This window comes from Balaenoptera physalus (genome assembly GCF_965194825.1).
Source record: "Balaenoptera physalus genome assembly, chromosome: 20".
Classification (NCBI taxonomy): domain Eukaryota; kingdom Metazoa; phylum Chordata; class Mammalia; order Artiodactyla; family Balaenopteridae; genus Balaenoptera; species Balaenoptera physalus.
In genome coordinates this window covers 56,480,361-56,502,743 of record NC_138901.1, presented here as the reverse complement: position 1 = coordinate 56,502,743, position 22,383 = coordinate 56,480,361, and the positions used below count along the sequence as shown (strand labels likewise).

Here is a 22,383-nt window from a genome sequence, read left to right as displayed (position 1 = left end):
TGTTATCACCAGCACTTATCGAAAAGAGATTTTTTTTTCTGATTTTATTTTTAATATTAATATTCTCACACAAAAATCACCGAAAATAAGGGTAGGGTTGGGAAGACCCCTCTGCCCCTGGGGCAGAAAGACAGTGCAGTGCGAGGGGGCAGGACTGTAAACCCCCCCACCCCTCCGCAGCCCCAGCGTGGAGGAGAAAAAAAACAAACGACAAAACGAAAATAAAGCCCCAGAGAAACTCATCCCGGGGTGTCCCTGCCCCAGTGAGGCCCTGGCCCTGGGCTGTTTCACGCTTAAAAAGAAAAGGGGGGTGGGTTGTAAGGGGAAGGTCCGTGTTTTTAAAATTGGCCGGGGCTGGGAAGGCCGGGGCTCCTTTTCCTCATAGTTCTTTCTTTAAAACTTTAAAAATTTATTTTATTTATTTATTTATTATTATTATTATTTTTTTTACAAAATACCATTTCAGTTCCCACTTCTTCCCCTACAGTACAGGAGTCGCTCACCCTCAGGCGGGGTTGGGGTCGGGTCGGGTCGGGAGTGGGGGACTGGTCCGAGAAAGTGCAGGACGTAGGGGAGGGGAGCGGGTTTGAGCACCATGAGAACCCGGCTGGAGCCGCGGGCGGGCGGGCGGGCTGACGGGCGGAGACGGACGGGCCGGGCCCGGACACACACTGGGGCGCAGGGAGAGCCAGGCGGCGGGCGGTCCCTGGAGGGGCGGGCGGGATGGCTTGGGGGTGCGGGAGGTCGGGTTTTCCCAAAAATGAATAAATAGAGGTGAGTGGGACTGTTATAAATTAAAAACCAAAAAACAAAAACAAACAAAAAAACCAGAAAATACAAATCATAACCAAGTGAATAAACAAGAGACATGTACAGGGGTCACAGCTAGCACTGGAAGTAAAAAAGGAGGTTCTGGGGGAGGGGTAAAGCCCATACAAAGAATCTCATTAAAAACCTCGGCTGCCGTAACGTCTATGTACATACACGAGCCGCGTGCATCTGCGCCGGGCGGGCGGCTGGCAGGCGTGAGGGAACCCGTATGTGACCCCCGCCGCCGCCGGAGCCTGGTCCTTGTGTCTGTTGCTAGAAAGGCCAAAGTCGGTGAGGGGAGGCGCTGGTGGGCGAGGGGCTACCAGCCCCCTCCCCCGTCTCCCATTTTTTTTCCTTTTTTCCTCATATTTGTTTTTTAAAAAATTCTTTTTCTTAATAAATTAGGTGAGGGGAGCTGCCAATGGGGTGGAAGGGCTGGGCCCGACCCCCTTCCCGGCCAGAGGCGGGACCTAGGTCCAGCCCAGGCGTGTGCTGGTGGCCCCGCGGCGCCCTGCGGGCGGGCAGGCGGGCGGGGCGTCCGGCCTCATCGCGACGTGCTGGCCGGGGCCTGCGGGAGAGAGCGGGCGGGGCTCAGGATGCGCGGTCGCCCACCCCCGGCCCGCCCCGGCGCCCCCCCCCGGGTCCCCGCCCCGCCGGGCCCTCACCAGCGTGAAGGCGTCGTAGGCCTGCGCCAGCTCCTCGGTGCGGTACTGCTCCAGCACCACCACGCCCTGCAGGCCTGCGCTGCGGCGCCGCGCACAGGCCTCGCAGTGCACCAGGTACGTGTTGCGGCTGCCGTTCTCACTCGTCACGAACAGGATGTTGAACACCTCCACCTGCGGCGGGGAGGAGGCGGCGGTCAAGGGGCGGGAGGGGGGAGAGAGGGGAGGAGGGGGAAGAGAGGGGGGCCAGAGGCGAGCGCCTCCCTCCGAGGAAACGCGAGAGGGAGAGAGGGCGCACTCACGTCGCACTCGTTGCAGTAGTAGGCGGGCTCGTCCTTGACCCGGCCCTGGTAGGCGATTTTCTTCCCGGCCCGCACCAGGCTCTCCCGCTGCACCTGGCAGTGCTTCATGGACTGCAAGAGGCAGAACCTGCGGGCGGGGCGGGGCGGGGCGAGGTGGTGAGGAGGGGCGGGGCCTCCCCGCTTCGGGCAAGGGTCACAGCCCCCGACACATCCCCGTCACAGTGGAGGTTTCATGTGGTTTTTGTCTACTTGGACCACTGGAAAACAAAGCTCCTCAGGACAGGGGCCTTGTCAGCCGCCCAGCACAGCAGCCCTGCAGGGCACGCGATAAAAGGTGGAGAGGTGGAGGAGGAGGGATTGGAACCAGGAAGAATAAGGTGGGCCAGGTCGGATGGAGATGGGCTCCTTCCCAAACAGGGCCCTCCCTTACTTGATCATCTTGAACAAGTCGGGGTCGCTGATTTTGACCGTGCGAGCCACGTTCCAGGACACGTGAATCATGGGCACGATGGATTTGACGTTCTTCACCTCGTTCCACTCGTATCGTTCCAGGGCCAGCTGGTACTGATAGGCTGCGGGCCAGAGAGGGTCATGACAGGATTCCCCAACAGCCCGAGACACTTGGGCCCCCGTCCCTTCCCTCACAGCTGGCCTGGCGCCCTCCAAACCCGCCCCCCCGACGGGGCTCACTCCCCAGGGGCCCCAGCCCCTCACCGCTGAGTGGCTCACCCCACCACCGGGCCCCGCCCCCTCACCGGTGAGGGGCCCCACGTTCCAGGCGATGTTGTTGCACCAGCCGGTGGCCTGCACCCAGTGCACGGTCCCCGCATTAATCCACACAAGGTCTCCGGGGCGCTGCACGAAGCGGTACACAGGGATGTTGGAAGCATAGAGGTCATCCAGGATTGGCCACCAGGAACCCGTCAGGTAGTCCACGCCATGCCTGGAGAGTAGCCACAAGGTCAGATGGAAATCTGGGAATCCAGGGACGGGGCGTGGGGGGTCTATCTACCCGAGGAGGTGGGCGGAGGGCGGCGCGCACCGGTCGCAGAAAGCGCTGATGGTCTCCCAGTAATGCTCGTGCACCGCGAACCACTCGCAGTCTCCTGGGCCAATGTTGATGTTGACCGAGCAGAAGTTGTTGTTCTCTTGATGGCCTGCAGGGGGCAACAGAGAACTGCACAGTTGGTCGGAGCCGGGCCTGCGCTGCGCGACAAGCCCGCCCTTGGGCGCTCATTGGCTGACGGAGGAGCGCTGGCGGCAGCTCCGCCCCCTGCGCTCCTCGCACGCGCCCCGCAGCCCCGCACTCCGCAGCCCCGTGAAGAGCGTACCTGGCGGCACGCGCCCCGCAGCCCCGCACTCCGCAGCCCCGTGAAGAGCGTACCTGGCGTTCGGCTGCCTGGGACCTTCATGTACAGCTGCACTGTGTTCATGCCCAGGATGGTGTGTCCCACGTGGCTCAGCATGTTGCCCGTGGAGGTTACCCGCATGAAGGCGGGCAGCTTCAGCAGCTCTTGCAGCTGGGGCTTCCACCTGCCGTGGCGAGGGGGGCAACAGAAGTGAGCAGCTACCCCGACTCTGCTGACCCATCAGCACTTCCGCCCCAGCTTGCTGGCCTCAGCCCTACTGACCGCTTGGCATCGGACAGGTCGATGTTGGTGCCAAACTTGATGATGTGATGGTTCTTCGGATCCGGTGCGCTGCTGCGGGGGCAAAGAGCACAGGTTGGTGGGGAAGCACAGGGAAAGGAAGGAGTCATGAAGGGCATAGGCAAAGCGTCCCTACCTAGGAGGGGTTCCCGTGGTGCTGTCCGGCTCCTCGGACTCCTCGTCCTCGCTCTCCTTCTCCTCCTGCTTGGTCACAGGGGTAGGCAGGCCTGGGTCAGCGGCCTTCCAGGAGCCCTCCCACCGCAGCCAGGGCTCCAAGTCCCCTGATTCCGCACCCCCTGCCTCTGCCCGTGCGCGCCTCTCACCTGCAGGGACTCTTGGAAGGATGAGGCCTGGTACTGCGCGTACTTGGCAATGGTGGTGTGGGAACGGGAGCTCTCGCAGGGCCAGATCTGTTGCGTGCCTGTCAGGTCCCAGTTCTCATCTGAGGGCTGCTGCACCTGGGTGCGCACCTCCACCGTGTGCTCACCACTTGCCTCCACCAGCGTCTTGGTGGAGAAGAGGCCCAAGTCTGCAAGGGAGAGCCGAGCAGAGTGTTGGGGCAGGGGCAGAGGGCGGGGAGCGAGGCCCCAACTCACCCTCTCCCTTCTTGCTCCCCAAGACTCTGACGCAGTGGACACAGGCTTCTCAGAGTTCAGCCCAGGAAGAACAGGCGAGAACCCCAGCCCCTCACGAAGCTGGGAGGGTTGGCCCTCCCAGGGCCTGGCCTTTACCTGGATTACAACCAACGCCCTTTCTCCCACTGCTGCTCTGAGTCCCAGTCCCTCCCCCAGAGTCCTCAGGTGTCCATGAGGCCACACGTGCAAAGCATCTGGCACACAGTAGGTGCTCAATGAATAACAGTTTAAGTTATCATTGGATCCAATGAAAGATTTCATCAAGTAAAAGCCTAGACCGTGCTTCAGTAACATTGGAGGAAAGGGAGGATATGTGGGTAAGAGAAGGCTACAAGTACAGAGGAAACAAGATTAATTTTTATAACTCAGTATGGTTTCCTTTTACTTTGGAAGGTGTTTGAAATTGTGCACAATAAAAGGTTGAAAAAGAGAAAGCCCCAAACCATGAGTCTCCTTGGATTTTACACAACCTGTATTCTTCTCATCCTTAATCACGAAGAAAACCAGAAGTGACTCTAACCAGATCCCGAGATACATCCCCTTCCCACCTGCCTACTGCTGGGGACAGACAGATGGGGGAGGAAAGCCTGAGGTCAGCTGACCCATCACTCAGAGCAGTCTTCAAATATGACTTACACGTGACTGAGGAGAGCTCACTACAGCTGTGGCCCTGGGTCTTCCAGAGCGGGGGCTCTCCGAGGGCCCCAAAGCCCCAGGTCCTCGCAGCCCTCCCCACGCCTTTCCGCCTCCACACTCACTGAGCCGCAGGGAGCCTGCCAGGCCCCGGATCACGGTGATGGGATTTCGAGGGTCTGTACAGAACTGCAGCAGCACTGGCGAGAAGGCATCACGTTTACTCTCCAGCTGCGGGACAACCAGGAGACAGGGCTGAGGTCAGAGCCCCGTCCCAGGCTCAGGGCCCCCCAACAGTCCCAACTCTGTCCTAGAACCCTCAGGCAGGGGCGGTTCTGAGCACGCAGGGCACTCGTACATAGATGCTGGGTGTGGGCGGGTTCAGTTTTTCCCGGGGCAGCTTCTCCTCCGAGTTGATCTTCGGTTTCACAGACTGGGCAGGGGAAAGGTAGGACTCTCGAAACTTCCCTTTCACCTTGGCATTCCTGTAGAAGGACAGTGAGATGAGAGCAGGAATATCAGAGTGCCGGGGGAAGGGAGCTTCCCGCTGGGCCAGGCCAGCAGCCTCAGCGGTGACAGCCCTCAACTCACTTGCTGGCCCGCACGACGTCGGCAGCGCAGTGGCTGATGGTGAGGTCTGCCATCCGCAGCCTCCGCTCTTCTACCTCCGAGGCGATGAAGGTCTCCTTGTCACCACTTTCAACTTTGATGAGCCGGATCTTAAGCTCCTTGGGGGGCCCTTCACTAAGTGAGCGCAGCTTCAGCATGTCAGCCCGGCTGACACCCGGTGGCCCTGGAGCTTCCTCCCGAGCCTTCTTCCCAGGGACAGGGGCTGCCGGGGGTGTGGGCTGGACAGAGGGTGCAGGAGCTGGTGGAGGGCCCGGAGCTACGGGCGGCTTGGCCTTGGAGGCCCCGCCCAGATCTGGCCGGGCCTTCTCACGACCCTGGATCTCCTCGCTCTGCAGGTCCAGGTTCCCCAGCACTCGGCGGCTCTTTTCTTTGGGGGCCTTGGCCTTGGCCTTGGCCCTGCCCTCCCGGGGCCGCCGACCCACACTGTCCTTACAGGCCCGCCTGTGCCGCCGGTGCTCCTTCTGGTGCTCCTTCTGCCGCCGCTTGCTGCTCCCTGGTCGTGCTGCGGCCGCCACCCCACCGCTCTCCTCCTTGGCCTGAGCTGGGGGCTGCAGTCGCTCAGTCCCGCTGTCCGCTGGATCTGCCGTGTCCACTGGGTCGGCCAGGTCTGCGGTGCTCCGGCCCACCCGCTCCACAAGGGTCTCACAGGCCCGACTTATCTCTTCTAGCACCTCAGACTCAGAGCGAGCAGGGGGCAGCGGCAGGGGGGGGGGCGGGGGGGCGGGGGTCATGGGGCCCGGGGCTGGCTCTTCGCCCGCCCTGCGCTCCCGGGCCCAGGGCCCGCCTGAGGTAGAGAACTGAGATGACGAGGAAGCGGAGGGCTGCGGGGAGCCCTGGGCGCTCGGGGCCGCGGAGGTGGGCGGTGGGGCGGTAGCACCTGAAGAGGAACCGGGGGAATACTGAGTGGTGGGCAAGGGCCCAGGCCGGGTGGGAACAGCTGCTCCAGTCCCCCGGTAACAGTACTTTTGTCCTTCCAGCACGGAGGCCAAGGACTTGAGCAGGTTGGCCGGGCTGGCTGGTGGGGCTCGCGCGTTGGGCGGCGGCTGTGGCTGGGGTGGTGGCGGGAACTTGGCTAGAGGCGGCGGTGGTGGCAGGGCCGGCGGTGGCTTCTTCTCCTCTTCCTGGGTGGCCGGGGTGGTGGCGGCGGCAGCGGTGGCAGCAGTGGTGGCGGGGGCTGTGTCAGTGGGGAATGGAGGCTGCAGAGATGTAAAGGGCTCCTTCAGAGGAGGCGGGGGGGCCACGCCTGCCTCGTGTTGTTGCTGCTCCTCCTCCTTGCGAATGGATTCATCCAGCATCTTCATGATGTTGGCCAGCCCATCAGGGAGGATCTTGAATTCAGCTGGCTCCTCAAACTGGTCCTCCAGTGGGGTAGGGGGGAAATCAAAGAGTCGAGGGCCTCGGGCAGGCAGCTCCCCAACCCTGGGCGGTACAGGCTGGGGGGCTTTATTCAGGGGGCCTGGGGATGGCCCCGGCCCCCCCTCGGGGGTCTTTGGGAAGGAGACCCTGGGCCGAGGGCTCTCCGGGCGCCTGAAGCTTCCTGAGGTATTTTGGTGGCAAGAGGAGGGAGGGGCTGGAGGCAGGCCAAGAGTCAGGGGTGCAAGAGGTGGGTCTTGGGGGCTCAGTGTTGGGCTGGGGGGCCGGGGAAGGGGGTCCATACTTCTGGCCAGATAGGAGGGTGTGGGGAAGGACACAGGCCCAGTAGGGCTGCTGCTGTGGCTGCCACTGTTGCTGCTGCTGGTGGTTGGGGGAGCGGGAGGGGTGTGCGAATCCTGAGTGCCCACAGAAAAGCGGGGGGCCGGAGGCCCCAAGAAGCCCTCGCGGTGGGGGAGGGGTGGCGGGGGAGGGCGGGGGCGTCCCTCAGCCCCGAAGAAGAGCTCGTCTAAGATCTCTCCATCCTCACGGGCTGCTCGGCAGGCTGGGCCCTTCAGCCAGGCAGGGGGGGGTGGGGGGCGTAAGAGGCGGGGACAAGGCGGGGGAGGAGGTGAGGAGGGGCCGGGTGGCAGGGACAGGTGGGGAGTGGCAGCGGGAGCCGCCAGGAATGGTTTCCGACTACTGTGTGCCGAGGGCCCAAGGCGGCCTTGGTGAGAGACCTCCAGCGCGGGAGTTTGGTAATGGTCAGCGCCGGGCTGCAAGTGTAGGACGGCGGTGGTCAGAAGACTGCTCCAGCCACCCCAGACCAGCTCCACTCATCCCCCCCGCCGCTCCGCCCGCCACCTGCAGTTGTCACTCACAAGGCCTGGGCTCGGCTCCATGCCCCGGAGACCAGGGTTGCTGCTGCTGCTACTGCTGCTGGTGGTGGTGGTGCCGGGGAGGCCGGGGGGCCGGGAAGGGGCGTAAGGCACGCAGGCGGTGGTTGTTGCTGGTGAAACGCTGGAGTCCATCCGCGACCTCTGAACTCTGCTCTCTCTAAGGTCACTTCCGGGGGGACGGGTGGCAGGCGGGCAGCCATGGCTCTCTGCTCCTGGGGGGCGGGGGCCTGGGCCTGGGGGTGCAGCCGGGACCAGCCGGTGGCCGGGGGGGTGCACAGGGTAGGCCGGAGCTGGGTATGGATATGGGTGAGGCAGCGAGTGCCGCTGCTCCTGTGGGCGAGAAATGAGGACACTGCGTGACGAACGGAGGACACAGGGACTTGGAGGTAAGAGGTGAGGGGGCCACAGAGAGGTGCTCACCTGGCGCTCTGGGGGTGCTGAACCCTTGCGCTCGGGGCCCCACGCATCTCCATGTGGGGTACTCCACAGCCCTGGCTTGGTCAGCTGGAATGGAGGGCTGGTGGCTAGGCCAGGCGGGGGTGGGGCTGGGGGCAATGGTGGCGGAGGCAGCGGCAGCCCTGGGGGAAGGCCAGTCTGGAAGAAAACAGAGTGTGAGAGTCCCACTCCATGCCCCAGCCTGCCCACCCACTGCTGGCCCGCCCACATACAATCATACCTGCTCAGAGTTGCAGCCTCTCCTGCGTTTGCCTCCAGGGCTGAGGCCCTCCTCCCCCGAGGAGCCTGAGAGTGCTGCAGGAGGCATAGGCTGCACCACCGGGGGTTCGGCAGCTCGCTTCACCGGGGGACCCCCCCGCTTGGCCCCATAGTTCCGTTTGTGCTGAGGACGGAAAGAAGAGAGAGAATGGCACACCGCGGTGCAGACCTGGCCTGGCCCTCCTCCCTAGCCCACCCAGTACCAGCCTCACCTCAAGGTGCAACAAGTTCCACACTTGCTCCAGGGGAGGCAGGACCTTGGGTCGGTGCTGGCAGGAGCCGGCATGAAAGTTCCAGAGCTGGGCCTGAGGAGGTGGGGGAAGAGTGCAGAGCACAGGGCAGAGGCAGACGTAAGATGAGGGCACTGAGTCAGAACGCACAATCCTAGCCCCCTGTGTCCTGCCTGATCCCACCTGCTGTAGTCGGCCGACGCGGGGCCCCAGCTCAGCCAAGCTTCCTCCGTATCGAAGGGCGCTGTGGTAGCAGCGTATAGCCTCCTCACTGTCGTGCTCTGACTCGTACAGCTGCCCAAGCTGCTCCCACAGCCCTGGCTGGGCCGGCTCCCGGAGCAATGCCTGCACACAGCCATGCAGGGATTCCAGCTTCCCATGGAGGGGTCTTGGGGTGGGTGTCCTACAGAGCAGAAGGGGTGGGGAGGTGGCAAGGCTTGGCGAACTCTTTCAAGGCCCCAGCCTTACCTCCCATCCCCAGCACCTTTCAATGCTCACTCACCCTAGAGCATAATACGGTTTGTTGGGGTGGCCAGAGCTACTGCCATGTGAAGGAGGTAGGGGAGCAGGGAGTGGGGGCTGCCCGATGCTGGCAGAGCACCTGGAGAGAGAAGGGCTCTGTTAATGTACAGCAAGATGGAAGTCTTGTCCCTACCTAGGAAGGAGGGGACTGAGGAAACAAGAGAAAGCAGCTGAGGACTGCACTGAGGCCCACGGGATGGCAGAAATGAGAGTGACACAGAGACTGAGGAGCAGAGATGGGAAGAGGAGTGCCTGGAGGCAGAGAGACAGACCAAGTTCTCACCTGCCTCCAGGCAGCCATGCGCTCCGAGGAGGGGGATGGGGCGGGCAGGAGCTCCAGGCCCCAGCACAGCTCAAGCCCCCAAGGGCAAAGGCTTCCCGTGCAGCGCGGGCCCCTGCAGGGTCTACTGCCCGATGCATCCAGCCTGAGTCAAGGAGAAGAGATTATGATCCTACTGGGGACAAAGACTGAGCTGTCAGAGTACACACAGCCGACCCGGCCCCAGTCTTCCCTTACCAGGTCAGCAGTGGCCCCAGGAGCCCTGGAGATCGGGCACGGCCCCCTGCCCCAGCTCCTTGGGGCGATGGTCCGGCTCCAGCCGCTCTGACAGGAGTGCCCACTGCCCCCAGATGGTCGCCCAGGGCCTTTCACAGCCAATTCTACGGAGAGGAGGGGGAAAGGAGTGAGGTGAGCGGGCCAGCACACAGTCGGGGCCGCAGGCTAGGCTAGGCTGGGCTGGGCTGGGCTGGCCTGGCTGTGGCGCCCACAGGTCTGTGATCTGCGCAGGGCTGGCTATCCCTGAGGAGCGGCCCACCCGGCCTAAGGAGCCGCAGGGGAGTGGGGGGAGCGGGAGGGCCAGTCGGTGCGATGGGGTGGCTGCGCTGCCAGGCTTCCAGCCGGGAGCCCCGCGGGGCCGAGGTGCAGCACTGCGGCCGCTTACCCGGCCTCCGTGGGAGCTTTCTCTCCCGGCGTCGGCGAGCTCCGGAGACCTGACCAATCACAGGACTTCCTCTCTCCCCAGAAAACCAATCATCACCCGTGTCTCCGCCTCAGTAACAGCCTGGCCGGGACCAATAGGAGCGAGGTTAGCCCGGCCGCTGCCGGGGGAGGAGGGGCGGCGGAGCCGGTCAGACAGGCTCTGCCCGGGGTGACCCCGACGTGACCCCGCGGCTCCCACCTAGGGTCTCCATCTCCAAGCTGACACTAGGCCGGTCGAGGCAAGCGGAGCCTGAGACCCGTGCGGGTGAAGGCGGGTCGCACGCTCGGGCCGGCCTGGGGCATGGAGCTACCCGCAAGTCCCACGCGCCCACAGAGCCGCCGGTGGTCCGCGCTAGACCGCCCGAAACGCCCCCTGCCCCGCCGCCTAACACCGACGGACAGCAGACGGATGCACAACGCCGACACAGGCGGCGGTCCCCCTCCTCACTTCACCTCGCCCAGTGCCTGACCTCCCCACCCCCTAGTAACTGTTTAGGGCTGGCCACTCACGGTGACTTCTACGGCACCCAAACCTGCCCGCGCCGCGATCTGAGCGCTCCACCCCCCACGCCTGACCCCCATCCCAAACCATGGTCAAGCCCCCAGCTTCATACCCAGTTCCTTCAGCTCCTCCACTTCCCCTGGCTCTGTAGGTCTTCAATACCAACCGACCCCCAAAACCAAAACCGTCCTCTAATCCCCCAACTTCTGAGAAGTCGCGCACAGCGGTCCCGAGTGGCCCCTCTCGCGTGGCTCCCGTATCCTCTATGCCCTTCCCCGCCGGGGCCACGCGGTTCCCCACGGCCCACGTGGCCCCCGCCCCCCAAGGGAGGGGGGATTTCGGGGGTTGCCCGTGACGTGGCTACTTGCGCAGCGGAAGCGGCGTGTGTAAGAGTACGGGGGGGGGGTCCTTCGGGAGGGAGGAAGGAGGAGGGAGGAAGGAGGAGGGCGGAGCCCGCCCGGCGGTGACATCACCCTTGTCCCACTCTCACCGCCCACTCCCTTAAAGAACCCAGAACCCGTTTCACTTCCTCCTTCACCCCCCCCCCACCCCCGACCCCTTCCCGTCGGTGCTGGCTCGACCCACGACGGGAGCAGCGCTCCCCTTCCTGGGCACCTTCCCTTTAGCCCCAGTTCTTCCTTCTCGCCTCTCTGAGCCCAGGATCTCGGTCCCCGCGCCTCCTGCTCGCCTACCCCGCGTCCCCGCAGGTAGGAAGCCGGCTCCGCTCCCGGGATCGGTCCATTGAGAGTCTAGAGTACAAAGAGCTGCGAGAGGCGAGTGTAGAGTACAAAGCGGCGGGGGCGGGGCCAGCGCTCCAGCTGGAGCTAGCGCCGGGCAGGAAGCCGGGGGAGAACGCGCGACGAGGGGCTGGGGGCGGCTGGAAAGTTCGCCTTCGCCGAGAGAAGTCTGAGCTGTGGGGAAATTTCCACCCAGCCCACAAGGGCAGTCGGGTTTCTGGTGAAAACAGTCCTCGATCTGCAGGGCAAGGTCGTCTGTTTGCACGCAAGCGCTTGGACCCTACAGGTCCCGGCGTGCCACTCCCCGGCGAGCCCTGGTAGGCGCTTGGGCTCTGCGGACCCTCTCCGCGGTTCACGCGGAGTTTCGGTCAGAACTCTCTTCTCACCATACAGCCTTTATGTCAGTTACCAAGCCCTGGGCCAAGTACAGCGCTTAACTGCGGTCAAGCATAGCCCTGGCCAGCTGCCCCCACCTAAGTCCCGGGACCCATGGACCAGACATGGGAAAACGGGGAACCCGGGGTCCAGACATCAGAGGAACAGATCCCCGATTGGGAAGTGGTGCCGAGGGCGCTGCCAGTTACCAGGAAATGCAGCTTCCCCTTCTGCGATGATGACACTTCCCCTCTACCACTTCCCCTTTCCCACGGGGAACTGACTCAGCTTTCCCTAAAACAGCGAGTCCCGTCCTCCAGCCCCTTTCCACCTCTATCCACAAACCCCTACGCCGGTACTCGGAATACAGCAGCCCTCACTTGAGAACAAAAACTTCCTGTACACTAAACACACACTCACTCTCGCCAACCACCTCGGATCCTTGTCCCCACCAGGGACCCAGGCGCCTGACTTCCCATCCGCCTCCTGTACAAAGCCCTCCCTCGGGGTCTGATTCAGGCTTGGGGTGGGGGAGCATGAGTCACCCAGAAAACCTTTCCCTATTCCCACTGACTCAGCCCCCGCCTCCCTGAACACACACAGACACACACACACAGTCAGAGGCAGACACAACTCAGCCCACACACCGCTCCCCACCGGTCCCGCGGAATTTCCCCTCTCGTCTTCCCCCACGACGGCCCCTCCCCGCGCCGGGCAGCCCCGACGCCGCGGTCACACCTGTTCCCCAGGCGCCAGCAGCCGGCTCGCGGTCCACTCTCACCTCCACTCTCGCTTTGGGGCAGGAATAGCCCTCCCCGACTCCCGGCGTCCGTACTAACCCAGGGGAGGGGACAATCACCGGCAGGCACAAAGACAGACACCCAGAGACTCCTCAAAGACAGATGAGAGGTAGACGCACACGGCCAAAGAGGACGGTATACTTCTGGGGCAGGCATTCCAGCCTCTCCAGTCGGACCCACAGTCCTGGGAGTCAGCCGCTCAGAAAGGGTTAATTCTTCTCCTGCCGAGGCCACGCCCTCTCCATCCGGGCACTCCCGGCTAAGCCCAGCTCCGCCCCCTCCATCCGGGCTCTGGACTCGGGGACTTTAACCGGCCCCCTCCCCCTAGCGCTCCGAGAGGGACCCACTCTATCAAACACACCCACTTAACTCTCTCCGGGCTCCAGGCCGGAGGAGCCCCTCCGCACACCGCTCCCGCCGCGCGGGATGAGGGTCCAGACGTGAGCACGCAGATTCACGTGCCGGGCAAAGACAAGACCCCGCAGTTAGGGTATTACTGAGCAGGGAGTTAGCAGGCACGCGGCACGCGCGAGGAGGTGGGGCCGGCCCGGGAACCCCGCCGCGTCCCGCTCCCTGTCAGGCCCTGTTCTGCCTGGTGGAAGCGAGGGGTTACAGCTCGCTTCTTACCTGGGGGAGGGGGAGGCGTAGGGGAGGGCCGCCGGCTGGGGCTCCGCTCTGACTCAGCCACCCCGGGCAGGCCGCCCGCTCGGGATTCCCTTCCCCAGCCTTCCCCCGCTGCTGGCCCCTCCCCGCCCCCCACCGAGAAGTGACAGTGCCGGCCCTGGCCCGCTATGTGTCACTGCGAGCCTTGTGTCTGCCTCTGACTGGACCGCTGTGTTCACCAGTCTGTCTGACAAGGTCGGCTGTGTGTGAGTCCCGGTGTCTGTCTCCGTGTGCACCTGCATATCTGCTCATCTTGTCTCCTTCAGTGCCTGTGTCTGACGCGTTCCTGTCATTATGCCTGTCTACACGACTCCGAGGGGCTGTCTCTGTCTGTGTGTCTGCCTGGCTCCTGTCTCGGTCTTTTGTCTGGGACTGCCTCTGCATCACTTGCCGTGATCACGTGTGTCTCTCTGCACATGCCCTTCTGTGTTTGCCTTCATGTTCCTGAACAGAGTCAGGGAAACACTGGAGCAGGCTGACCCGGCAGACTCCTCGCCCCACTCCCCTGAATCCTGACGTCTTGCTGGATCAGTGATCCTTCTGTTTGAGTCAAGCATTTGGAGGTCTGGGTGCCTTCATTTAAGTTCTGTCCTATTCCTCAACATCCTCACTTATCCTCACAGCTCCCTGTGGCTCCCATTGTGATGGTAATTGCTAGCATTTAGTGAATACTTATTACATGCCAGGTACTGTGTTAAGCACTTTATATACATTTAAAAAAACTCCTCTCCAGAACCTGACGTAGTACTACCCCATTTTACAGATGAGGAAATTGAGGCTCAGAGAGGTTATATAACTCTGTCAAGGTCATTCCACAAGAGAGAGTAAGAGCTAGGCTTCTTTCCAGAGCCTTATTCTTACCACTCTTCTATAATGCCTCTGTACTATTTTCTGTTGGTTTTATCCTCACAGGACATTTCCTAGGTCAGCCTGCCCCTCAGCTCTACCCCACGGTACCATCCCAAATGTCTCATGTCTTTAGAGAAGGTGTAGGTAGGACGCTGTGCAGCATTTCTCAGAAGCCATTGGTTTCTTGGCCATGAAGCTCATTCAGTTAACACATTCATTCAACGCAATTCCACTGAGGCACCCCAATGTGCAAACCTTCTCGCCAAATAGAGATACACAGAAGAAAACAGTCCCACTCAAAACTTAGTGAGAAGTGGAGAAGAGCAACACACACTCAGAGAACTTAAGTCTCTGGCTTAGGTACCATCTTTTCTCCTACAGAAGAATGGGGGATGGGATGGAGCAGGGCCTTAGGCAGAGAAGTGGCAGAAGGAGAGAGGAAAGCACAAGAGGAGTAAGATTTAGGATGTATGGGGCAAATGCTGTGGTGCAGTAGGGAGAGAAAGGAACCGAAGGGATCTGGAAGGAAGGGTGAGAATGCCAAGACTGCCATGGCAACGGCAGGTTTTTGTGACAATGGCCTCCAGTATATCTCCAAATCAGTTCCCAATCACCCTCCATAAGCCAGGCTGTTCAACTATTATAGGGGCAAAGCCCTCCTCATTCCAAAAAAAAAAAATCCCTCCAGGTATCTTATCTCTACTTTCTGGCCTGCAAACCCCAGGTTAATTCAATTCAGTAAGTAACTGAGTTGTAGCACTGGGGGGGAGGGGGAAGGGGGGGTGATTTTTTGGTGGTAGTTGAGAGGCTGGTGAAGTACAGGGATGAACCATTCATAGGCAACAGAGGGGAGCTCCATAAATGAGGAAGACTGAACCACTCAATCACCTCATGGTGGGGGGGATGCTCAAGAGTTGGACTGGACCATTCTGAGGAGTGGGCATGATCTAGATCATATCAATCCTTCTTGCATATGGCGCAGAGCTGGACTGTTGCGGGGAGGCGCTGCATTGCTCAGGGGCAGGACTTACCAGATGGGAGTTTGGTGTGCCCTGTCTCATTGGAACCAGTGCCCCAGCAGTAGGGTGCAGCAGACCACAGTGGGTGGGGTGGGTGGTACTACGGGGCTGGCATGGTGCCTGGGGGAACCTAAAAGAAAAAAGCCAGTTAGAGGTGGGATCTCCCAAGCTGGAGAATTTTCCTATGCCCCCTGTCCCCTTATTGAGGAGAAACCTGGCTCTGGTGGTCAGATGGGATGAGAGAATCTGTTTCCATGGCAACCAGAAAAAGCCAACCCAAGATTGGTCCTCCAGCCTTCCCCTTTAGGAAGCAGCCTGGACCAGGGAGTGAGGGGAGCATGCTACAGCATCTGCGTTAAGTCCACAGTGGACACCCAACCCATGATCCCTCTTCTGACTGGACCCTCCTGCTGAGAGTCCTTGGCCCCAGAGTAGCCCTAACTGCCTCTGACATCTGCACCCGGGTCAGCTTCAGTCCTGGCCTCAGGCTCACAGAAACTCTTCCTTCAGTTCTGCCTCCTCCCTAACCTTATCAAGACACCAGACAACCCCACCTTCTGGACTCTGCCCCCTCTCCTTCCCCCAGGCTGGTGCAGGCAGGTCTTGGTGAGCAGCACAGGTGGCCAGACTAGATGAACGGGCCCAGTAGGGAGGAGCCTTCCTCCTCAGCAAGGACTGTGACTCTGGGCCTGGGTCTGGAAGTGGCCTCTGCTGCAAGCCTCCCTTCCATCTACCCATCAAGGCCATATCCCGTTTCCCCATCACCTCCTTCCTCTATGTGGCCCAATTAGGTGATAGAGGCCCACTCCCTCCCCTCCTAACTTTCAGAGACAAGAAGTTACATGTCTAGGTCCAGGGCCAAGAATCTGGTGTCCATCCAGGGGTCAGACCTAAGTCTGCCTCACCTCAAACTCACTCCTCAGGGACCTATGTTTTCTGCCCTCTTAGCCATAGTTCTCTGCCCTTAAGCACCCAGACACTTGGGCTCCCAGTCTAGCCTCTCCATTCCCTGTCCTTCCAGCCCCCATCCTTCCCCCTGCCCCAGAGGCTCAGGCCTCCAGCCCCCAGCATCCATGATGCAATGTGCTGCAAGCTGCCTCAGCTGCTGATGACACTGCCCCCAGGGGAGGTGCTATTTCTGACCCATGCAAGGCCCCTCACCTGGCCAGGGTAGTGGTCAGCTGCAGGCTAGGGAGGCCAGGCAGGCAAGGTCCTTCTGCTGGAGAAGGGAGCTTGAGGCTGGAACCCTCCAGGACAGGGACACTCAGAATGTGAGACCAGAGAGTGAGTGAGTAAGAGAGAGAGAGAGAGAGAGAGAAAGAGGGAGAAGAGAGAGAGAGAGAGAGAGAGAGAGAGAGAGAGAGAGAGAGAGAGAGTGTGAGTGTGTGTGTGTGTGTGTGTGTGTGTGTTAGTCTGTAGCATTTGTATTTGTGGTTGTGTTGGGGAAGAAGGGGATGCTGGGGAGGGGCCTTAGGACAGACCAAGAGGAGGAGTGAGGGGCAGCCAAGGGGGTCAGCCAAGGGGGTCAGCGGGGTGCGTATGGGGTGTCTGGACACCAGAGTGGGGGAGGGGCCAACAGCCATTTAAAGGGCCAGCCCCAGAGCTTTAATCCCTCACCAGCCCTGGCCCCAAGCCGGAGGCTGTAATTCATCTGTCCAACAGCTGGGGTGGGTGTGTGTGGTGGGGGGGGGCATGTGGACGGGAAGGGGGAGCTGGGGGAGGGGCTGGGGCTTTCTTGTGCACAGAGCCAAACAACAAAAGGGGAAGCTGAAGGGCCAGCTCCAGTGTGCCCAGGACAGGCTGCTGACCTGCAGACCTGCCGGTGGCCCCCACCTGATGGCCGACAGACTCCGTAGTTTAGACTCAAGGATTCTTGGCCAAGGAGTCCATGAACCCAAAGGTGGGGCCCCGGAGAAGGCCCAGGTTGAGTGCCCCCCAGGCAAGCTGTCACCCCTCCGTGCAGGTCCCATCCGCAGCACTGTCCCAGACCTGGCAGGCCCCGAAACAGATTCAGCCTCAAATGCCCTGCTCGCCAGCCAAGCCTCCCCAGACAAGGCCTGCCGGCTCCCCCCTCCCGCTGGCGCAGGGTGGCAGCGGCCACACCGAGGCTGTCCCTTTAAATCATTACCACCCCTGATTGTGTGGACGAACAGAGGGCCCTGCCCCCCAGGCAGAGGCTTGCCACCTCCCCCCCACGAGTCCCCAGAAATGTGAGGGCCATTTAAAGGGACAACAGAGAGGCAGCCGGGTCTCTAACCGTCCCCGCCCCCACCCCAAACACACTCACAGACCCTTTCGCCCGCGACACATAGCCCCTTGCCCCTCCAGAGGGCCCCCCAAATTCCGGTTCTCTCCCCACCCCTAGAGACTGCTAGAAGGAGAAAGGGGCCAGAGTTGGGGGGCGGGGAACGGGGGAAACGAGAAAAGGACAGGGACTCCCTCCTTCCTCAGAGCCCCAGGGGACAGGTCGGAAGGAAAGCAAAGCCTGGAGAAGCAGCGAGACAGAGCCCCGAAAGGTGCCGCGGGCAGACCTGGGGCGCACAGGCTGTCGGTCGAGGGGAAGGGAGTTGGGCTGCACGAGACAGCGGCGCGGCCAGCGGGCGACTAGTCCAAGTGGGGAGATGGAACAAGGAGGGCAGGGGGCAAAGAGGCAAGGCCGGGGGAAACGGGGAGACGGAACCGGGGAAAGGGGTCATCTGGGAGGGTGTGGAGGAAAACCCGAGAGGGGAGGGCGAGCCAGGCCGGGGTTACCTGCTGGGTGTCTGTCCCCCGGCGGTGCCCCCGGAGTCCGGGTAGGGAGGGGGGGGAGCAGCGGGGGGGGGGAGTGGGGGCTGGGGGGGGGCGGGGGAGACGGTCCCTCCTCTGCCTCCTGGGCCTGCCCCGGCGCTTGCAGCCTCTGCCTCCCTCCCTCCTCCTCCCCGTCCCTGAGTCCCGGAGTCAAACAAAGAACTGTAGCAGGCTCTCCCCAACCCCCTCCCTCCCTCCTCCTCCCTCCCTCCTCCTCCTCCTCCTCCTCCTCCTCCTCCTCCTCCTCCTCCTCCACCTCCTCCTCCCCTCCCTCCCTCCCCACCAGCAGGCTCCCTCCTCCTCCCTTCCGGTCTCTTCCTTTAACTACCCGCCCCCCCCCAGCCCCCAGCACTAGTCTCTCTACCCACCCACCCGAACCTTTTACACACCCCTCAGCCAGCCCTGTCCCCGCAAAGGAAACTGTGGAGTCCCTCTGTAAAACTGAAAGGCTCCAAAGAGCATGGGAGGGGACTGGGGTCTTGCTCAAAAATCAAGAACCACAATACAATTATTTTATTTTCACAGCCAGAGGAATAGTCTTAGCTGTTTCTTCTGCAAGAACGGGGAAAAAATAATCGCAAAGAAAGCAATACAAATCTGACTAAAGCCCTCATCAAATAAAGTGCACAATGCAGTGGAAGCTAATCCCCAGCCCCCCCCCCACCCCCCGACCTACCAAATTAGCACAAACTCTCCACTCCTCCCTGGAGAACTCCTAAGGTCTTGTCCAGTTTGAAGCAGGTCTACCAACCATAATAATAAAAATAATAACAGCATTTAACAATAATAAGCATTTCATAACAAGCGTTCATTCAGTGTTCATTCTGTGCCAGGCACTGTGCTAAGTGCTTTGCATAAATTATCTCATTTTTTTCCCTATCAACTGCCTAGAAGGTAGGTATTAATATTTCAATTTTCCAGATTAAGAATATGAGGCACGGGGAGGTTGTGACCTTTCCAAGTCTCTACAGCCACTAAGTGGCAGAGCTGGGAATGGAATCCAGGTCTGATCTGACAGCCCAAGCCCTAAGGTACATAAAAAGAGAAACCAATTTTTTCCAATACCATAACCAACCCCAGGACTTAATAGAGAAGAGCAGCCATAGCTATCAACTGAGTCCCCTTCCTTCAAGAGACAGAGATCCACCCACCTACACAGAATAAAGGCCCTGACTTTTCAGTCTAACACAGTTTCTTGACCCTTTTCCTCACTGTTGGGGCTGGGGGTAGGGTGCCATTGATTAAGCTCAGGGCTGAGCTGGTATCCAGCAGTATACCACACAGCTCTTCTCCTGGGAGGTAGCTATCCGGCAACCACACCCACTTCAACTCAATACGGGGGCGGGGGCGGGGGCAATGAGACACTTGGCAATGCAGCAGGTGGGAAAGTAAAAAGACTGCTGGGAGACTCTTTCCAGGAGGGACGGGGGGCTTGCAGGAAAAGCTCTTCCGTGCCAGTCTAGGGAAAAGTGACCCAGGCTTCGCTTCGCCCAGCAAAGGGGCAAAGTCCACCACACCACACCCGTGCCCCTCCCCCTCACAAGACTCCAGGCCAGGGTTTCCCACCTGCAGGACGCTAAGGCCAAGGGAAGGGAGAGGGAAAAAAGATGGCACGGGGTTGTAACTGGACTCGGGGCGGGGGGTGTGGTGGGGGGAGGGGGCCGGAATGGAAAGGGCACGTGCACTGGTGACATCATCCCAGGCCACCTTTAACACAGACCTTTGACCCCGAGGGGCGGAGAGGAGCCTCAGGCTAAGCTTCCTGGGAAATAGCCTTAGGAATTCTGGGAACCCAAAAAGGAGAGGAAGGAAGGAACCCAGGCGTCCCGCCCTTATCTTCTGCCCCCAACGCGGCTCCAATCCCATGAACTCGAGCCTCTCGGCTCCTCCTCTCCGCCTCCAGCCCTGACCTCCCAACCCACATTTCTGACGGAGTCCCGACACGCCTCTCAGAGATACTGTGCCTTCTCTCTCCTGGGCGAGATCTCGGGTGGGGGGCGGGAGGTGGGGGGCGGGGGCACCAGGTCCCGCGGGGCTCCGTCTCCCATCAGCGGGATCCCCCGTGCCCCAGCCGGCCGCCAGCCGGAATCTGTCTGGGTCCCAACTCTCCTGCCCCTCCCCGCGCTGTTCCAGGGCGGAGTCTGTGGAGTTGAAATCAGGACACGGCAAGAGGAAGAGTTATATAACTGGGAGAAGCCGAGAAGGACGAGTGAAGACCGGGAGAGGCAGCCCGAAAGGAGCCGAGGGAGGTGCAAAGAGCACCAGGGCGAGGGGGGAAGAAACTTTAGGGATGAGAAAGATTTTGGTGCACATCAAAGGGGAGGAATTCACGCGGAGACGGGTTGTGATGGTCCGGGAAGAGTCACCTGGCCCGTCCGGGGCTTCCCTGCAGCGCCCTCCCCAGCCACCAACAGCAGCTGAGCCCGAGCGAGTGAAGCCTCGGGAAGGGGTGCTGATACCCGTTCCGTTCGTCTTGGAGAGGCAACCTTAGCCAGAGCCCGGGAAGGCAGCGGCGGAGCATATGGGGCCGGAAACCACAGCTCCGCCCAGCCCACCTGGGAGAGTGGGGCGCCAGCTGGGGGTTGGTGGGGAACAGGTAGCTGGCTCCTCCCACGCCAGGCTGGGCAGTAACGGCTTGAGACCCAGAGAAAGGCTAGCGGACCCAGACGTCTGGGTCCCCCCGGGGCTGAGGAGTGAGTGCAGCCCGGTACTAGTTTGCGAACAGAGTCTCTAGATGGGGGTAACTGGGGGAAGCGGCGAGCGCTGACTCGCCGCGCAGGCGCGGGGGGCGGGGGGTTACTCGGGCTCGTGCGGCGCGGGGAGGAGGAGTGGGCGCGAGCGTGTGGGAGTGCACGTGCGGGTCCCGGGCAACTACCCCCTCCCAGCCTCCACCTCTTCCCCTCCCCTTTCCCTCTTCCTGTCGCTCTACGATGCCTCCTCCACATTGGCTGCCAAGGCCCTGATGTCAGAGGCAGCCGCTGGAGCGGATTGGGCGGACGCGAGAGTTAGGGAATCCGGCTGCTGAGTCTAGCTCTCCAGTTACTCTGGCAACAGGGCAAGCAACCCCCGGGAGGGAAGGAGAGCTGAGCTCAGCGCCGCGCCTGGGTCCCGCCTCCCTCCGGACCAACGCCGAGTCCGTTTCTGTGGCAGCGCAGCTCGCTCGCTGCTCCCCTGCTTCCTCCTAGGGATCTCCCTGTCTCGAGAACCAGGCGACCTGCCCTCGACCTTCGCCGCAGTCTCCCAGCCCCCAACTCTGCCAACTCCCATCCTAAATCAGCCACAAGCCACGGCAGACAGGAAGCGAATCTGCGTTGCTTAGCAACCTGCCCGCGTGCCCCCTCCCCACTATTTACCCCAGCTCCGGGAGGCGGAGTCCCTACCCCCTCCCCCGCCCATGCCCTTTGCCCTCCCGACCACAATTTCCTGTGAGGGGGACCGAGATGACAGGAAGTCAAACAAGCACCTCAGCCCACCTTTCCCTCTGGCCGGGGCGGGGGGCTTCGGCTGCTTTCACGGCCACATCCCCCACCCCAAGCCCCTGAGTCGCGCTGTGCGTCTCGCTCTCGCCATCTCGCGGCTATGTCGCGAAGGTTCAGCGGAGAAGGGCCCGAGAAGGGCGAGAAGCTAGGAACGGGAGGTGTCAGAGTGGGGGCAGGACCGGGGATGAGGAGACTATCGGGGTGAGGCCGAGTGCAGGGAGGTGACGTGCGGTGGACGGGATGGGGGCGAAGGCTACCGCTGGGAAGCTGTCGGGGCTCCCAGTGTGAGGGTCAGAGCTGAGGCTACATACCTCACCCGTGGGAAGAACCAGAGGGAGACTTGGCGACCTGAGACACATCCCTGACTACACCCGCCCTCAAGAGGCCATCGCACTGACCTAACTGCAAACCCTGATCTTTGGTCCTGCCCTTCAGTTAGGGACCGCCGCGCCCCGCCCCCGCCCTAGGGTCGGGAAGGGGAATCCCAGCCCAAGAGGAACAGGGAGTCAGTCCTTTCAGGCCCCTGTCGACATCCGGAACCCAGGACATCTGCCGCCCAGCTCTTCCCTCACCCCCGCCCTGCTCTTTTCTAGGGGACCCAGATGTCCTACGCCCAGTCTTCTTCCCAGTGCCTTCCTTTCCAGAGACCCGAACGTCCATCCCCAGCTCTACCCTTCTTGCGACTCAGGAGTCCCGCCCCACTGCGCGGAGATGGTTTCCCTTTCCAGACGCCTTCGCGGCTCCCCGTTACCTGGTTCTGGGGTGTCCCAGGTGTTCAGGTTCCCCAAGGTCACCCAGGGGGTCGAGCGGCCCCCCCCTCTCCCAGGCCGGGGCTGGGGGGGCCGCTCCGCCCCGTGGCGCAGTTGGATTTTCCAACACAAACACCGCCCCCCTACCCCCCGCGCCCCAGCCCCGCCCCCTTCTCATGGTCCCGCCCCTCCCCGCGCCTAAGTCCCTCTCTCAGGCTCCGCCCCGCTTTCTGCCGGTCCCGCTCGCCTCAGCACAGGTGCCGAATAGGATGCCGAATGCGGGGTACAGGGTTCAGGGTGCAAGGTACGGGGGTCCAGCACAGATCCCTGCCTGACAAACCCCTATTCCGTTTGGATCACGCGCCCTTCCAAAGTAAGCCCCGCCCCACTCGCTCAAGTCCTGCCCAG

General features: G+C 61.7%; 1 protein-coding gene across 14 annotated transcripts; it reads right to left on the bottom strand.

The window, feature by feature from the left end:
• Nucleotides 1-25: 25 nt before the first annotated feature.
• KDM6B (lysine demethylase 6B) lies at nt 26-22,113 on the bottom strand. Of its 14 annotated transcripts, none has more exons than XM_082441834.1 (24): nt 16,122-17,699; nt 14,973-15,090; nt 9,978-10,097; nt 9,554-9,696; nt 9,320-9,461; nt 9,017-9,115; nt 8,698-8,917; nt 8,497-8,589; nt 8,247-8,408; nt 7,991-8,164; nt 7,553-7,900; nt 5,283-7,447; nt 5,050-5,176; nt 4,817-4,922; nt 3,747-3,952; nt 3,560-3,627; nt 3,406-3,477; nt 3,159-3,307; nt 2,817-2,931; nt 2,530-2,717; nt 2,205-2,346; nt 1,775-1,901; nt 1,476-1,646; nt 26-1,378 (listed from the first exon to the last, which is right to left on the bottom strand). In XM_082441834.1, exons 5-24 carry the CDS (start codon nt 9,454-9,456, stop codon nt 1,355-1,357), a joined length of 4,893 nt encoding a protein of 1,630 aa, XP_082297960.1. In that variant the 5' UTR covers nt 9,457-9,461; nt 9,554-9,696; nt 9,978-10,097; nt 14,973-15,090; nt 16,122-17,699; the 3' UTR covers nt 26-1,354. The 14 variants fall into 14 exon arrangements, with proteins under 14 accessions (XP_082297960.1, XP_082297961.1, XP_082297962.1 ...); XM_082441835.1 differs by having other exon boundaries at nt 3,560-3,624; nt 16,122-17,698; XM_082441836.1 differs by lacking the exon at nt 16,122-17,699 and adding an exon at nt 21,978-22,113 and having other exon boundaries at nt 26-1,646.
• Between the last annotated feature and the right edge of the window lie 270 nt (nt 22,114-22,383).

Bases quoted from the DNA above. Each gene is read 5' to 3' on its own strand.
- KDM6B (XM_082441836.1), bottom strand. From the start codon at position 9,456: ATGCATCGGGCAGTAGACCCTGCAGGGGCCCGCGCTGCACGGGAAGCC. The intron at 3,478-3,559 runs GTAGGGACGCTT...TTGCCCCCGCAG, and splicing joins ACCACGGGAACCCCTCCTAG to CAGCGCACCGGATCCGAAGA. The intron at 3,308-3,405 runs GTCAGTAGGGCT...TCGCCACGGCAG, and splicing joins GACCTGTCCGATGCCAAGCG to GTGGAAGCCCCAGCTGCAAG.